This window comes from Mus caroli, unplaced genomic scaffold, assembly GCF_978045245.1.
Source record: "Mus caroli unplaced genomic scaffold, Mus_caroli_1 scaffold_16, whole genome shotgun sequence".
NCBI lineage: Eukaryota > Metazoa > Chordata > Mammalia > Rodentia > Muridae > Mus > Mus caroli.
Genome location: NW_028227271.1, coordinates 52,525,170 through 52,542,555, shown reverse-complemented (window position 1 = coordinate 52,542,555; position 17,386 = coordinate 52,525,170). Strand labels below are relative to the sequence as shown.

Here is a 17,386-nt window from a genome sequence, read left to right as displayed (position 1 = left end):
AAACTTGATGATCACTGTTATAAGGCTCTCTTGTACTTGGTAAGAAGGATAAGTGTGCAAATTGGCAGTCAAACATAGAACTTGGAAAAGACTATGTATGCTGTAGTTCAGCAAATTAAAATAAAAACAATAACAACAACAAAACACCCTAGAATATGATTCAAATTCTGAGTGGCATCCCATATCTTTTTAGAACTAAAAAGTGACTAGAAGTTAGATCTAGGTAGAAAGAAAGTCTGGCTTTTTTTTAAGCTTTTAATTGTTTTACGAGGTTGGGATGATATTTCTTTGTCATGAGAGTCCATTCAGGACAGGGAGTGTACATACAGGGATAAAGGAAGGATTGAAATAGAAAATACTGACAATTATGCTTAAGGACTATGAAACCAGCCCTTCTACAGCATCTCATGATTTCAAACCCCTAATTTTATTTTCCGTTAAATGAAAGCAGCCATCTCATGGTAGTACTGGGTTTCAGGTCAGGACTGACTTTATAGAGTACCTTAGTTCAATTCCATAAACCTATAAATTGAAATAAAGGGCCAAATGCAAGCAATACATTTCAATCACATTATAAGTCATTAAAAAAAAAAAGTTCTTTCAATCTTTGGCCAAATTGGCCAAGACTAGATCTGGGACAGATTCCAGCCAGAGACAAAAATGCAAACTCCATACTCTCCAGTCTTTGATTCTTTTACCTTAAAGTGGATACCCTACACAGTTAATCTAATTTGAAAACTCCTTATTCATTGTCTTCATTTAACTGAATTGATTAAGTAACTTCGAAAGTATTTAAATTAAGGGTGTCTGTGTGTGTGTGTCTTCCTATTTTTAACCCAGTATGTATTTTTCCTATGACAGAAACTATGGACAGAAAAACATCTATGAAATTGAGATCAGGCCTCCAACTCAACAGACTTTCGGGAAATGAAACTCTTGGAAATTCTTCTAAAACACTGAGACACTCAGGCTTGGCTTTAGGATGAGGAGATACAAATAATGGCTCTGTAACTGGCCCCGCAGAACTTGAAGATATTCTTTCGTGTCCCTCAAATTGAAACAACTGACCCTGAGAAATGGCAATTTCATGCTGGAAGAAGGAAAAGACGCAGAGCCTGACACCAAGGGGGAATTTAATTTGTCTTCTGGGAAAGAGATTTCCCAGTCTTAATGCCTTCTTAGAACACCTTCCAGGGTAGGACCAAAGTCCAAAAAATGATGGACAGTGCCACATATTAACCAAGATTGGCTAGAATTCAGCATTCCTCAATCTGTGGGTCCTGAGCCCTTGAGGTTCAAAAGACCCTTTCACAGAGGTCTCCTAATACCATCAGAAAATGCAGATATTGGCATTATGATTCATAGCAGTAACAATGTTACAGTTATGAAGTAGCAATGAAATTGATTTTATGATTGACACTCACCACACTTGAGGAAATATATTAAAGGGCTATATTAATGGGTATTTGGAAGGTTGAGAACCAATGAGTTAGATATTCATGTCCCTGGCTACCTATGTACACTTTAATTTCACTTCAGGACCTCAGAGATTGACTGTCATAATGACTAGCACCTCCATTTGGCCACACTATGCAAATCCTTTTTACTATTAATTTGGTTGTTTTGTTTAATTTGTTTTCCAAGAGAGGATCTCAATGTGTAGCTCTGGCTGTCTTGCAACTCACTAAGTAGATCAGGCTGTCCTGGAACTCACAGAAATATTCCTGTCACTGCCTCCTGGGATTAAAGATGTGTAGACCACCACAGCCAGCAAATTTGGCTATTTCAATTGGGTTCTCCAGGATGAGTTAGAGACTGTGCTGTCAATTTGGGTAACACCTTTTTACCATAGAATCAGTTCATTCGTAAGGTGTTGTAAAATACCCGTGAACATCAAGGAGTCAGTGTGAGTTCCAGACACTTAGGAACCATGTGCCCTTAGCAAAAGTGCTTTGCTTCCTTGAAGACCAGCAGCCAGCAAAACCTCCCAAGTTATGATCGTCCAACCTTGGCTCATTTCTTTACCTGGAAACTAAAAACATTCTTGGGTATGATACATAGTGAATGGCAAGTTACAGAGTGCCTGGGTCAATGGTACCATAGTTGGTTATTTTCATATTACTAGTCTTTTAGAGATTTCCTAAGTGTCAGGTAAAGAGCTACACAAAGCAAGAACTATTAGTCCAACTCGCGAGTGCGCATGTGCCAACCTGCGCCAATTTGCACACTCTGAGATTCCTCGGCACAGAAAGCTCCACCCCCTTAAAGCTCAGGCTAGGATGTGGGAGTGGGCGTTCCTTTGAGAACTACAGAATCCGAGAGGCGGGCCATGGGCATAAAGGCGTGTACTTCCGGGTCGAAGGGGCTTCGTTCCGGGAAATACAAATTTCTAGGAGTGCGGAAGTGAGCCTGGTGCCGGTGAGTCCGGTGGCCTAAACAGGCATGAAGATCACCAGGCAGAAACATGCCAAGAAGCATCTCGGCTTTTTCCGCAACAATTTCGGAGTCCGCGAGCCCTACCAGATCCTTCTGGATGGCACTTTCTGCCAGGCGGCGCTGCGGGGTCGCATCCAGCTGCGGGACCAGCTGCCCCGCTACCTTACGGGAGAGACCCAGCTGTGCACCACGAGGTGGGTCTGCGGGGCGGGGTCGCGGGTGTGGCCCAGAGTTCTCCACAGTGCAAACCAAGTCGGTTACCTTGGGCCGCGACGGACCGAGAAGTCAGGCAGATTGTACTGTGCCTTGTGAATATTCAGTTATTTCTGAGAAAAATCAGAACAGGTATTCTGTAACATGTGGACCTGGCTTGAACTTCTGGTTCCAATTAAAGCCAGCTGTGTGGTCTCAGGCAAGAAATGGTGTAGCTGTGAAGTAGAGAGCATAACTTCTTCAAAGTTGGTATAAGTTCACATGAGGTATCATTTACATTGGACATTTCTCAACATCCAAAGGCTAACACCCTTTCTGTAGTGGTTGTTACTTATAACCCAAAGGTTTTCAAGTCTTCCAACTGCCAGTGAGGTTTTATCTTCAATTCCTAGGAAAAGAAGTCAAGGCTGGAGATATTGAAAACTTTACCCAAGGCCATTTTTTAAGTACCAGCCAAATGGCAAGCACTGCTCCAGACCCTGAGGATATCTTAGTGGGCAAGACGAAGGCCTAGCCTTAACCTTCATGGGCTGTAAAGTCAACTCCTGATGGCTGTTTTCACTCCACATCTGTGCCTCCTCACTTCATGTAAGAGAGCACACCTAGGGTAGCACACCTGGGAGCAGGAGTGTGTGAGAAGGATGGGGGTGGGGGGTGCAGGTGGTGGTTATTTTAAAAGGTCTCATAGAATCGATGTTCGACCCCCTCCGAGGCTTGTTTAGAACTGAGGAGGAAATGTCTGTTTTCAATGATAGAAATAGTAATGTTATTGTTTGAGAGAACTTTTGAACAAATAGAGTTGGTTGATGCCTGAACCATATCTAATTGTGGGACATGAAGATATATATTATATTATGGGACATGAAAATAGGGAAGAGGTAAACTGAAGCTAGACCATGAATAAGAATTTTAGTAGTTTCTGTGGAATATTTACTTAAGTAAATAAATTAAAATGAGTTCAACCACTACAGCTTACAAATAGCCAGTTAGGGTGTTCTTTATACATTTGTACGAGTCAAGCTGTGCCATGTGCTGTTCATGTTCTACTGTGCAGTAAAAAGCCTTCCACATTTAGAATTTCTTAAGTAATGCTCTTTCTGAGTTACAGGTAACCTCAAAATTTTAGTCTCAGGCAGGAAAGATGGCTCAGTGGTTGAGCATGCTTCCTGCCCTTCCAGAGGACCTGAGATGGTTCCTAGCATCACTGTCAGGGATCTCACAACTGCATGTAACTCCAGCTCCAGGGGCTCCAACACCCTCTTCTGGCCTCTACAGCTAACCACCCACATATGCATACAAAAAAAAAAATTTTTTTTTTTTTGGAGTCGAGGTGACGGTTTCAAGACAAGGTTTCCCTGTGTATCCCTGGCTGCCCTGGAACTCACTTTGTATATCAGGATGGCCTTGAACTCAGAGATTCTCCTGCCTCTGCCTTCTGAAATCTGGGATTAAAGGTGTGTGGCACCACCATCACCCAGCCCAACACATACAAACTTTTAAATATGATCCCTTTAGCCTTAGGAGCTGCCTGTACAGCTTTTAATGGCCTCTGCCCCTGGATTAGCTGCTTCTGAATGTAAGTAGTTTGTTTTCTCCCACGTGCCATACCAATAGTAACAGTCCCGTGCTGTGATGCAACCAGGCGGGAAGTACTACATGTACAGGTCATAGCTCCCCAAGGACTTCAACTACGGAGTCACTCAAGGGAGGTTACACCTGTGATACAAATGCTCTGCAAGGCTGAGTCAGGACGGGTACCAAGAGTTTGAAGTAGGCCTGGCAAGAGCCTGTCTCCAGGAGGAAGAGGAGAAAGGACAGCAACCACTTAACTTTGGGAATCTGGGTTTTTGTGGTTTGTGGGTTTTTTTGTTTGTTTGGTTGGTTGGTTGGTTTTTTTGTTGTTGTTGTTTTGGTTTTTTGTTTGTTTTGTACAAGGTTTCTCTATGTAGCCCTGGCTGTTCTGAAACATGCTCTATAGACCAGGCTGGCCTCAAACTCGAGATTCACCTGCCTCTGCTTTCTGTTTCTGCTTCTCCCTCTCTGCCCCTCTGCCCCTCTCTCTGCCTCTGCCTCTGCCTCCCAAGTGCTGGGATTAAAGGTGTACACAACCACCACCCAGCTACTTTGGGAATTTGTCAACCAACACAAGATTTGAGACCCTGATACCCAGCATTTGCTGGTCCCAGAAAGCTCATTCTTGTTGTCCCCGTCTCTTCCCCACCTCCTCACGCATCTGCTTGTCATTCTTTGCTGTTTGTCATGAAAAAACTTTTTTAAAAAAAAAAATTCTTCTCTCAATACAATACATCCCAACTACAGTTCCCTTATCCCCTCATCCCACAAAAATCTACTGTTCCTCTCTTTCTCTTCAGAAAAGGGCAGGCCTCCCAGGGATATCAACTGAACAGGGCCTAGATGAAATTAGACTAGACACAAACCCTCATCAAGACAGGATTAGGTAACCCAACAGGTGAAAAAGAGCCCCAAGAGCAGGTGAAAGACTCAAAGACATATGTGTTCCCACTATTAGAAGTCTCACAAGACAACAAACTACACAACTATGCTGCTTTAGTCTCAGTGAGCCCCATGAACCCTGCTTAATTGATTCTGTGGGCCATTTTCTCCTGATGTCATCAACCATTCTGGCTCCTACAATTAAAAAAAAATTTTTTTTCTTATTTTTCATTTGTTTATTTTTTAAAATCAGGATTCAGACAGGATACATAAGTTGCCTTTGATTCTGTGTTAGTGAGTTTTGAAGTTGTAATGGTGACCTGGAGTCCTCTTCAGTATCTGGAAGGCTCAGTGATTGTATCTGGTCCGTCTGTAAGAAGTAGAGATTTGAGGATAAGTTAGAAATTTAATTCAGCTAATCATGTAGCTTTACTATACATTTGAGGTTAATGTATATGAGGTTAATGTATTTGAGGTTAATAGTATATGTGAAAAACAACTTGCATGCTTCCTGTCCACAAATGCTTAGTGTACTCTGATATTGGTATTCTTTCTGCTTGGAGTATGTATTTTTAAAGTTTTCATTTAAGAAGAAAATGGCAACTGTGCTATAAATTCACATTTTTTTAAATTTATATTTTTAATTAGGTATTTTCTTCATTTACATTTCAAATGCTATCCCAAAAGTCCCCCAGACCCTCCCCCCGCTCCACTCCCCTACCCACCCACTCCCACTTCTTGGCCCTGGCGTTCCCCCATCACATTTTTATGGTATAGTTTTTTCACTTTAAGAACTTGAGTATTGTGTTTATGCTTGCTTTGTATAAACAGAAGGAATGTATTGGTTGTGATTCTTTTCTCTGAATGACTTTTTTTCTCCCCAGATGTGTGTTAAAGGAGTTAGAAACACTGGGAAAGGAATTATATGGAGCAAAACTGATTGCACAGAAATGCCAGGTTCGAAACTGTCCTCATTTCAAGAGCCCAGTGAGTGGGTCTGAATGTCTCCTGTCCATGGTGGATGAGGGGAACCCTCATCATTATTTTGTGGCCACACAGGTAATGTTACTTTCAAAACTGTAAGGCAGTTTTAACTACCTCTATATATACTTCATACAGCTCTGTTTGTAGTACAAAGAAAAGTAAGTGGGAGAGATAATGTAGTGTTTGAAGTTTTATTTATTTACTTACTGTGGTGTATTAGAGAGGATTCTAGTCACTTAGCTAATTCATGTTTCATTGTTTGGACTTTTAAAAATGTACATTTTAAAATGGAATCAATAAAGGTACTTACTTAAACATATGAGGAGGAAACTAAATTTGGGGCATTTTTTTTCTTTCAGAAGTTTCCTTCTAGAGGCCAAGGAGCTGTTGTAGTAGTGTGCTGATTGCTTCATGGTTCTTCAAACAGGGAGGAGTCGGGCAGTCTCTGCCTTCTGTACTCATAACTGTTAGCATGTTCCTGAATTCCTATTTCTCAGGTCATGGTGCACATCCTTTGAGATTAGCATCAGGAGGCTGGAGAGATGGCTCAGTGGTTAAGAGCTGGCTGCTCTTGGTTTAATTCCTAACACCTATACAGCTGCTCTCAACTGTGTGTACCTACAGTCTCAAGGAATCCAACACCATCTTACGGCCACCTAGGCACACATGTGGTATACAGATAAGATTTTGGAGTCAGCTTATTACTCTGCTCCAACCTCTTCCCTTGTCGATGTTTGGAGAGAATATCTAGTGAAAAGGCAAGAGAAAGCTCCTAATGTATTTTCTGTTGCATTAGTTGATAATTCGTGGGCCCAGAGTGTTGACTGACCCAGCCCCGACTGCTGCTGAGTACCTTCATTCTGCTTAGTTTTTATGTTTATGTCATCTGAAAAAGAAAACATGTAGTCCTTTTTTTCCCCATCTAGCCTTTTTTAATAGAAACTTTATTTTAGGTTCTAATTTTGATTGAGAAACCAAACCCCTTTCCTTTTTAATAGGATCAGAACTTATCTGTGAAAGTCAAGAGAACTCCTGGAATTCCTCTCATGTTCATTATTCAGAACACTATAGTGTTGGACAAGCCTTCTCCCAGAACAGTGGCCTTTGTGAAGGCGGTCGAGGCGGGTCAGCTGGTCTCAGTGCACGAGAAACAGAGTATCAAGCAACTGAAGGAGGAGCAAGGTCTGGTGCGAAACCGGAACCTGAGGAAGAGGAGGAAAAAGAAGAAGGTGGGCGGCCCCAATCCTCTCAGCTGCCTGAAGAAAAAGAAGAAAGCACAGGATACAAAGTCCCCTGCTTCTGAAAAGAAACGGAAAAGGAAACGGATTCGGAACAGATCCACCCCAAAAGTGTCTTCTGAGCAGCAGGGTGCAGAAGGCTGATGTGTGCTGGGGATACTCTGGAAGGCAGTGGAAACTAACTTCCTGTTCAAACTGTGAAAATGTGCATACCAGAGGACTAACTTATTTTTGTAAACTAATACTGCTACATACACTTTCGCCAAAAGTAAAGAATGGTTGGGTTTGTCAGTGTGCGTCTTCAGTTGTTGCTTTGGGGATGCGTCTTTATTATAAAATTATCTCCAGTTTCTCCCCTTCTCCCCCTCCCAGTGCTGTGTATGTGTGTGGTATGTGTTTGTGAGCCTCTGTGTGTGTGTGTGTGTGTGTGTGTGTAGGTGCAGTAGTATGTGTTTGGGGGCTTGTTGAGGGGAGGAGGGCGAGCATGTGTATGAAGCAGCTAGAGGTCAGCATGAAGTGTCTTCCTCTATCACTCGCCACCATTATTTTTTGAGTGAGTTTCTCACTGAATCAATAACTTGCCAGTTAAGTGATCTTGGATGGCCATTAAGCCCCAGAGATCCTCCTGTCTCCTTTCTGGTGCTGGGACTGACAGCATTCACTGTTGAATGTGGCTTTCTGTATGAGTTTGAGGATCTGAACCCAACTCTTCACACTAGTATGACAGGTAAGGTGCTGACTGAGGCATCACCCCAGCACCAGATAATTTTAAAAGTCAGTCCTAAGGCCAGTGAGATGACTCAGTGGGTATCTTAGTCAGGGTTTCTTTTCCTGCACAAACATCATGACCAAGAAGCAAGTTGGGGAGGAAAGGGTTTATTCGGCTTACACTTCCACATTGCTGTTCATCACCAAAGGAAGTCAGGACTGGAACTCAAGCAGGTCAGAAAGCAGGAGCTTATGCAGAGGCCATGGAGGGATGTTCTTTACTGGCTTGCCTCCCCTGGCTTGCTCAACTTGCTCTCTTATAGAACCCAAGACTACCAGCCCAGGGATGGCACCACCCACAAGGGGCCCTACCCACTTGATCACTAATTGAGAAAATGCCTTACAGTTGGATCTCATGGAGGCAGTTCCTCAACTGAAGCTCCTTTCTCTGTGATAACTCCAGCTGTGTCAAGTTGACACACAAAACCAGCCAGTACAGTGGGTAAAGATGCCTGCTGCCTACCTTGATAACTGAACCTCATCCCTGAGACCTAGAGACCAGACCTGACTCCCAAAATTGTCTTCTTACCTCCACACCTACATACAAAACAAATTAATGTCATTTGTAAAAGTTCTAAGGGAGGAAAGGGGGATAGCTACCCATTATTTTGTATATGGCAATAAAATCTGTAAGAGCTTAAGATAAAAGTTGTATCTTTGACAGTTGGAGAAACCTCCTCATTCAACTAACTGTTGAATACAATGTTACCGTCTGCTCTCAATAGACTGGAAAGGATGGCTTATAGCACCTTACATTTTCCTAATATACAAGTGTTGTAGTATTTATTAGTCACAAACTCGTTTTTAGCACTGTGCATGGCTGAGCAAGGCGACAGGTAGTGTGGCTAAATTTATTACATTGCTCTTCCTGAAACTAATAGCTTTGGGCTTCTCCAGTAACATGGCATATAGTTACACTCATCCAATAGTTTGAAGTCATTTTTACCATGCAATACTTAGCTGGGTTCTCCTGATGTCCTCCAGTGTGGCTGTGCTTTCTGCTGAGCATGCTACTCAGATGTTGTTAGGTACTGTCCTCTGGAGAACTGGTAGGCTTTATTTTTTTTTTTCTTCTTCTTGTATTCCCTTGCTGTAATAAAGCACACAGCATGTAAGCAATCCATACTTGAGAGTATCTACTGCCTTTATTACAAACTACATGAGTCCTAGCTGAAGTTCACTTCAATTTTCTTAAATCTTGTTTATTTATTGTCCTAAGGAAAACATTCCATTTTTAAGCCCCACAGGTTCAATAACGTGTTGATTTTTGTTTCTGATAGCTGATCTGAATACTATCCCTCAATGGCAAGAATTCTAAAATAATGATCTATTGGGTATCCTGATGAAGTGTCCAAATTATTCGATTCAATTGGAAAATTGAATGTCTGGATTTATGTAAAATAAAATGGTTGTGATTTGACAAGTTTAATAATAGTTTTTCATGTGTAAGTAGAAAGACATGTTTAAAATCTTTAAAATAGGCCATTTTATTATACAAACATCCTTACAATTTTTAGTTTAGATGTAAATGAAGGGCCAGAAGGATGGCTGCACCCATCCAAAACTATGAAAACGCCCCAGCCCACTCCACAGAGAAGGGGAAGGGTGCTGAGGGACCATTCCTGGTACTGTAAGCCCTGGGCAGTCAGGCCATGTGGAGAGCTTATTATGGTTAAACTGACATTGGTTCTCTAAGTTGACATTGCATCAAACAGTCTTTTACTATCTACACTTATACCCACAAACAAAAGGTTCCCAGCCATAATCACAGAATCCTCTCTCGGCAATGAGTGGTGCTGAATACAGAGTCATGCCTCCCCATGGTGCAGCTGTGACAGTTCTGACCCACAGCCCTAAACAAGACAATTATACCACCCCTCCAAGGCTCAAGAAGCCTTACAGATGTGAACTAAGAACCAGAAGATGGGATGAGGGATTGCAAAACGCTGTTTTCTAGACTAGATACAATCACTGAAATTATTAACTCCAATCTTGTTACCCGCCCTGGACCCATCTAACATAGGCCTCATTAATAGTCAAGGTGGTGGAAGGGGCTCAAGGGGCCCTGCCATTTACTTCTGAACCATTTGCTACTGGTGGATTCTGAGAGAGGGGGAAGCACTGTCTCTCGCTGTGTACCCACTGCTGAGCCCACCGTGCTCTATTGGAAAGCTTCAAAAGCATGGTCACCTAGACAGCACTGGTCACAGTGAGAGATCAGGGGGAAAGGAGAGGCCGTGCAGGACAGAAGATGAGAGTGGCCACTATCCATTTTGAATGTATAAAATTGTCTTAAGAACAATTTCAATTGATTTAAGAAAAAGTACTGGCTAATTGCAATCCATCTATCTCAGGTTGGTTTCAGAGTACCCAGCATGTAACGTTGACTTAGAACTTTTAAAATACTGCCACCCATGTACTACTTCATTATAGGAACATGAGAATTTTCCACTAGGAGGGTTGGGAATGACTATACCCACCAAAATTGTGAAGTGAAAGGTCTACGCCATGTTACACATTTCCACTTCCTTATGTAAGGTCTTACCTTCTTTTTCCTATACAACTGGTAAATCTGCCACTTAGAAAAGATGCCTGTGTCCAGGATGTCTTACAACAGTGTTTATTAGCTTACCTGAAATCTAGGCGTTGCTACGCTTCTTAAATAATTCTTGAACAAGTACTTAGTGTAAACCATAGAATTTAGGTTTTAAATTTACTCTTTAAAAGACTTTGTGGTTTAGTAGAATATAGCAACAAGACCAGGCCTAAGAAGATGCTTGATGCTAGAGTGCTCACAGGCCATTATGAGAAAAGAATTCATCTCCTGCACCACAAACACACACATGAAGAAACACATGAAACAGAATGAAATTCTTGTTACTTAAAAAAATGCTGGGGGCTGGCGAGATGACTCAGCGGTTAAGAGCGCCGCCTGCTCTTCCGAAGGTCCTGAGTTAAAATCCCAGCAACCACATGGTGGCTCACAACCATCCGTAACAAAATCTGATGCCCTCTTCTGGAGTATCTGAGGACAGCTACAGTGTATTTACATATAATAAATAAATAAATCTTTTTAAAAAATGCAACAAATATTTCTTAACACTAGACACCATGTTATTAAGCAGATTTTTAACTAGTATTGGACAAAAAGAAATGGTAAGAGTGCTTACTATACCTGTCATTGCTTAAACTCCAAATACCACTTAGTCTACATTTCAGTTTTATTGTTTGGACCCAATTACTAGTCTCCCTTCCACATTGGGAGTTATTGTGATTAGGTGATAAACAAGTCAAGTTTCCAGGCCAGAAAGCACAGTAGGCTTGTGAACTCACTGGTATTTCCCTTGAGCTTCTGACTTTATAATTGCTAGACACACTTAGAGACTGCGTGTATGGTCATTTTGTCTCTGACATCTAAACAACGGGTTATTAGGGTAGGAAAAGTCAAGCAGAAGCTGTCGGGCTAGGCCCTCGTGGGCAGAGTTGCGGAGATCACTGCCATCATTCCGTGCTTGAGCAAGGCAGACATGCTGATTTCATGAGAGGGACTGAGTTACCAATACCAAGACATTTTAAAGCCAGTCCGATGAAAGTCCCATCTGACACTGCTGTCTTGGCAAACTGAAAAGTACTCTCTCCACCTTTTAATTCCCTTCAAATTCCCTCTTATTTGTGAAGGAGAAAAGGCAAGCAGTAGAATGAGAGGAAACATGTATCTTGTAAAGGACATACGTGGAAAATAGAACAATAGCTAACACTAAAAAGACAACACAGTGCCTAAAATGGGCACAGAATACAAACAGACCCAGTACTAGGAAATCTGCAAATGGCCAATGAGCACAAGCAAGGATGCTCCATATTATTAGCCGCCAGGGGAATGGAAAGTACACCACGATATGGCGTCATGTCACCTCACACAGTAGGACTACCATAACCAAGCAGACAGAAAATAGCAAGCGAGTGCAAAGGAAAAACCAGACCGTCATATATTGTTAGCGTGATTTTAAAACGGCAACTCTCTTGGAAAACAGTCTGGCAGTTTTTCAAATTGTTAAACATGCATTTACAACATTATCTGGCAGATTCACTCCTGGGTATATGTTTGAGAGAAATTAAACAGATGTCCAAATGCAACTTATATGCAAGAATCCACAGTGGTGCTATTAATAACAATAAAGGGGAACATCATGAACGTTCACCCATTGGCAAACACAGCACAATGAAATGGAGTGTTGCATGCAGGAAAGAAGAGCATAAAGAAGTCATAAACTCTGAGATGGTTGAGCCTTGAAAACTTGCTACCGGGAAGAAACCAAGGGATCGAGTATTGTATGACTACATTTCTATAAAATGTGAAGAATAAGTGACTCTGTAGTCAGAAATGATTTGTAGATTTCTACGGCAAAGGAAATGGGGGCAGATAGGAGGGAAAGAGACAAAGAGGTTTTTTGGGGGGTGGGTGGGTAATAAAAGGAGTAAAGTTAATTTTGCTACTGATACCTTACCATGAGAATATAGTAGCATCATTTGATCTTATATACTTAGTTGACTCTGTCCTAGATTAAATTAATTATATCTTAGTAGTTTGAAAATATACTCATGATAAACATAGTATGCGTGAATCAGTTGAGTAAGTAATCACGAGGACTAAACAAAATATGCTCTGTGGTTTGAATGATAAAGAAGAAAAGAGAATATCAACTGGCTTCTTTCAAAGAGAAAAAAATGTTCTGACAAGCCATTTGTATACTAATATGTTATTTTTATTCTTCCTGTGAACTCACCTCAAGTGGGTCTCTGCCAGCCTAATGCTCCCTGTCCTCTGTCCGATGCAGTCAGAAGGCTGCCATCTGTTTCATTCAGTTGGCAGAATGTTCCAGATAACCCACAGGTAGTAATTGCCAAGAAGATAAATAGCTCCCAAATACTCCTCATTTTACACAACCATTTCACAACAATGTTTTGAACAAGTTGACTTGACAATGATAATGTTGGAGCGATGAGGGAGTTCTGGTCTCTAGAACCGAACTAGCAAATGTAAGCCATGGAATGGTAAGCAACAGGGGTAGGTTGCAGCTTAGCCATGAAGCAATCATGTCCACACTAGCCTATTAGTTTTCCACATTCAGAAAGAGTTGTGCATAAGGATGAATGTCCAAGAGCATCATTGAGATTTAGATACCCACATTCATGTCCTGTCCCATCTGAGCCTCCTTAGAATGGTGGTAAGCCAGAAAGCTGGGCAGAGAGCAGCTCTGACCACAGCAGATTGGGTTTTACTGTGATTTTACCCCCCGTGTTGGTACTTTTAGACACTTCAAACAGCCACTAGGATATCATTTGAAGTACAATGACTTTTTAAAAAAAAATGATGCTTGTGTTAGTTTTTCTCTTCTGAGACAAAACCACTAATAAAAGAGGATATGTTGGTTTTGGCTCATTGTTTCAGAGGTTTCTGTCCATGTTTATTTGGCCTTGTTGCTTAGGCCTGTGGGGACACCATACGTTATGGTGGGAGGATGTGACAGTGGGCTGGTCACCTCATGGTAATGAGAAAAGGAAAGGAAAGGAAGTGGGTAGGATCACAGTATCTTCTTCTAGGGTGTGCAGCCAAGGGCACACTCCTACTAGGCTGTACCTACAAGTACCAACACCTTACAATATCGCCACAGGCTAGGACAATACTTGTAAAATATTGTCCTTTAAATTATATCATCATTGTTTTGTAGTAGTGGTGAATACCATTTGTGGCCCATATTTAGTGAGTTTGATGAGTGTTGGATGAACAAAACTGACTTAGATGAAATCTACCATCATCTGGATTCCAGGGTCTCAAAGCTTTATAACTAGCTCATGACTACCTAGATCACAGCGATTGCCTTTGATGTACTGTAAGAAAGTGGCGGTCTTCATTGGGCTTGCTCATTCACCTCACATATAGATCAACTCCTCCACCCTGCCTCCAAAGCATTTTGAAATAAATAACCAGCACTTTTTTAAAAAAAATACACTAAATGGACTCCGTGGGTCTAAAAATAGAGCACATGTGAGTGGTAAAGGAATAAGATGGATGTAAAGGGGGGGGGCATGATCAAAACACATCCTAGGGATGCAGGAGATTCTCCAACAACACAAAAGGCAGTTATAAAATGTGCATGTTGGTGTGAATAAAGCCATACTTAGTGAAGGTCTAGCCAACCTGAGCATGGCAGACATGCTCCCACATTCCATCTGCCTTGCTAAAAGCCATTACATTACATTCCTAAAGCTAGCCATCAAGGCCCATTCCCTTATTTGTCCACTTCCTCCTTTCAAGGCTGACTACCAAGGTCCAGCTATCAAAGTATTGCAGTCCAGCAATCAAAGGCTCCCTTTGGCTCACCTAATTAGTATGCCCAATTAAAATTAAACACCTCATCCTGACATGGAGTTTCCCCTTTTACCTTTATAAACTGCCATTTTCCTATGGGTCACATCTGTTGTCTCCTCTTTATGCCTACGCAGCCCTTTGTCTCCCTCGGAGGTTAATAGCACTGCCCCCTCTCCTTTGTTTCTTTCCCCTACTCCCTCCTAACTGAAACATTACTGTGTATAACTCTGAAAGTTACCATTTCTCCCTGCTTTGCCTTATGGTCAGACCTTTGAGTGGAGGTTTTGTGTGTGTGTGTGTGTGTGTGTGCTCTGTATGTTGTGGAACAATACATTTCCTGGGAGATGCAATACACAAATCTATCTACCCTGGATAGGAAGCCCACAATAGACCAGAGTATGAATATACCAAAGCCCAACTTGATGAGCCAATGAGCTTCACTGCAGTTACTTACAGGAATATGGGTGAGTGTTTACATACTGGACTAGAAATGACTCAGACAGCTGCATCACCAAAGCCCACGTCAGCATGGGTGACAGCTCACAAAAGCTGGAAACCTGGAGCACACTGCACAGCCTGGAGGCAGCTCAGAAGGGTGAAGAGTGTCCCTTCCAGGTGCTTCAGTTGGTTTAAACCTCTTCCCGGCATCTCCGCTGGTTTGTTTCTTCCAGACAATTTGCCTTGTGCAGGGGTCTTCTTTGAGTTTTGCTTGTCTGGGGGTCCTCTTTGCAGCTTGATTTATCAAAGCCTCCTTTTTTTTTTTTGCATCTTGGCTTGCTTGAAAGTCAGCCGTCTTTTCTGCTTACTCTGGAAGAATAGTGAATCTGATCAATTTCAGGGACTTCTTGAAGCTATTTTGGGTTGCTTACTTTCTTCAGGTTTGAGGAGTTTCTCTGTAGGTTTGAATGTTTCGATCTCAGAGGAAACTGTAACACAATACCACAGCACTTAAATATGGGTTATTTTGTGGGAGCCATTGCACTGTGCTCTGCCACAGCCACTCTAAAACTCTTCTGAGAGGTCATCTCTGCTTTTATCAGGACAAAAGCCTGTGTCCTGTTAGAGTAGGAAAAAAGGAAGGATGCAAAGGAGAAAAAGAGAGGATAAGAAAATAACTAAACCTTGACAAGAAAAAAGAATGTCAGAATTCATATGGAGATAGCTAATATTAATTATGTCGATGGTTAACTGTATGTTTAAAGCTTTAAAATTGCAGTGGTTAAGAGAACCATAAAGCAAAATTGACTTTCAAATGTTAAGGGCTAGCTAGGCAAGGTGGTGCATGCCTTTAATCTTCGAGCTGGGGAGGCAGAGCCAGGTGGGTCTTAGAGTTGGAGGCCAGCCTCCTCTACAAAGGGACCTCCAGGACAGCCAGGGCTACAAAGAGAAACCCTGTTTCAAAACAAACAAACAAACAAAAAATCCAGAGTCCCTGGTGAAGACTTGGCACCAATATATGAATAAAAACATCTTCCTTGTTAAAATATATTGACTGGTATATCTCTGAACCACCCCAGGCCTATAATGTGGAGGTTTGAATAGGTTTGGCCCCCATAGACTTATGTGTTTGAAAGCTTGGCCCACAGTAATACTATTAGGAGGCGTGTCCTTGCTGGAGTAGGTGTGGGTGCGTCACTGTAGGGATGGGCTTTGAGTTCTCATATATATGCTCAAGTCCCAACTGCTTTTGAATCAAGATGTAGAACTATCCATTCCTTCTCCAGCACTATTTCTACCTGTGTTCCGCTGTGCTTCCTGCTATGATGATAATGGACTAAACTTCTGAACCTGTAAGCCAGCCCCAATTAAATGTTTGCCTTTGTAAGAACTGTCTTGGTCATGGAACTCTTCATAGCAATGGAAACCCTAATTAAGCCGGGCAGTGGTGGCGCACGCCTTTAATCCCAGCACTTGGGAGGCTGAGGCAGGCGGGTTTCTGAGTTCGAGGACAGCCTGGTCTACAGAGTGAGTTCCAGGACAGCCAGGGCTATACAGAGAAACCCTGTCTCGAAAAAAACAAAAACAAACAAACAAACAAAAAAGACACATACCAATAATAATTATTAAGGCACATACCTTTACAATCAGCTGCAGAATACTGAGCAATAAAGCATCCAGCTCTGATTGTGTAGAGGAATCACTGGAAACAAAATAAATACCCAACCAAAAGTGTTAGGTGTCTTTAGTAGGGAGGGGGTCTAGGCACTGCTTAACTACAATATTTTCTGCCTGTGGGCAGCCTGGCTGGAATCTTTGGTGTAATACCAAAGAACTTAAGTTGGAGAATTAGATCAACCTGGGTATCTGTCAGGCTTCTTTCAAGTTTCAGGTTTGGGTTGAGTGTTCAGATCTAGACTTTGAGACCTGTCTGAGACAAACCAACACCACTGGGCGTGAGGAGAGGCAAGCCTTCTGAGCAAAGCTTATAGACCATTTCCACAATAATCTGCTAAGCAAACACACAGGGCCTCTCTACACACACCTATGCTACGGAGCTAGTCGGAGGGTGGAATAAAATAACTCAAACATGTCATGTAGGTGTCTGTTATGTAACTATTTAGTCACCTTTGTGAATTATTTTTATTAAAGCAATGCTTTGTGTATATGATCTATATACAACATTAACTAGCAAGTTAAGTGTAAATTTTGATTATTTTCCCCTTAGAGATAGCCATTTGTTACAGGACCCTTAAGAAGAGTTTTCCAATTAAATCACCTTGTCGTCTAGTTTTCCATTTTGACAATGCTTTCCCACAAAGCTTAAGCTTTGCATTATATGGCTTTGCATCCACATTACTTAGAATTTGTTTCAGTTTTGGATAGTAAAGAGGCACAGAGGCAATAGCTTAAACCAGTGTGCCAGTTACATTACTCCTACATGATAAAGCATCCCGAAGTTCATTGACTTGAACCATAATCCTTT

The 17,386-nt window shown here is 41.8% G+C and overlaps 1 protein-coding gene across 1 annotated transcript; it reads left to right on the top strand.

Moving 5' to 3' along the window:
• Nucleotides 1–2,379: 2,379 nt before the first annotated feature.
• Nucleotides 2,380–7,616, top strand: Utp23 (UTP23 small subunit processome component). Its single transcript, XM_021183954.3, has 3 exons — nt 2,380–2,630; nt 5,988–6,162; nt 7,086–7,616. The coding sequence occupies exons 1-3, from the start codon at nt 2,443–2,445 to the stop codon at nt 7,467–7,469; spliced, it is 747 nt and encodes a 248-aa protein (XP_021039613.1). The 5' UTR covers nt 2,380–2,442; the 3' UTR covers nt 7,470–7,616.
• The last annotated feature ends 9,770 nt before the right edge of the window (nt 7,617–17,386 follow it).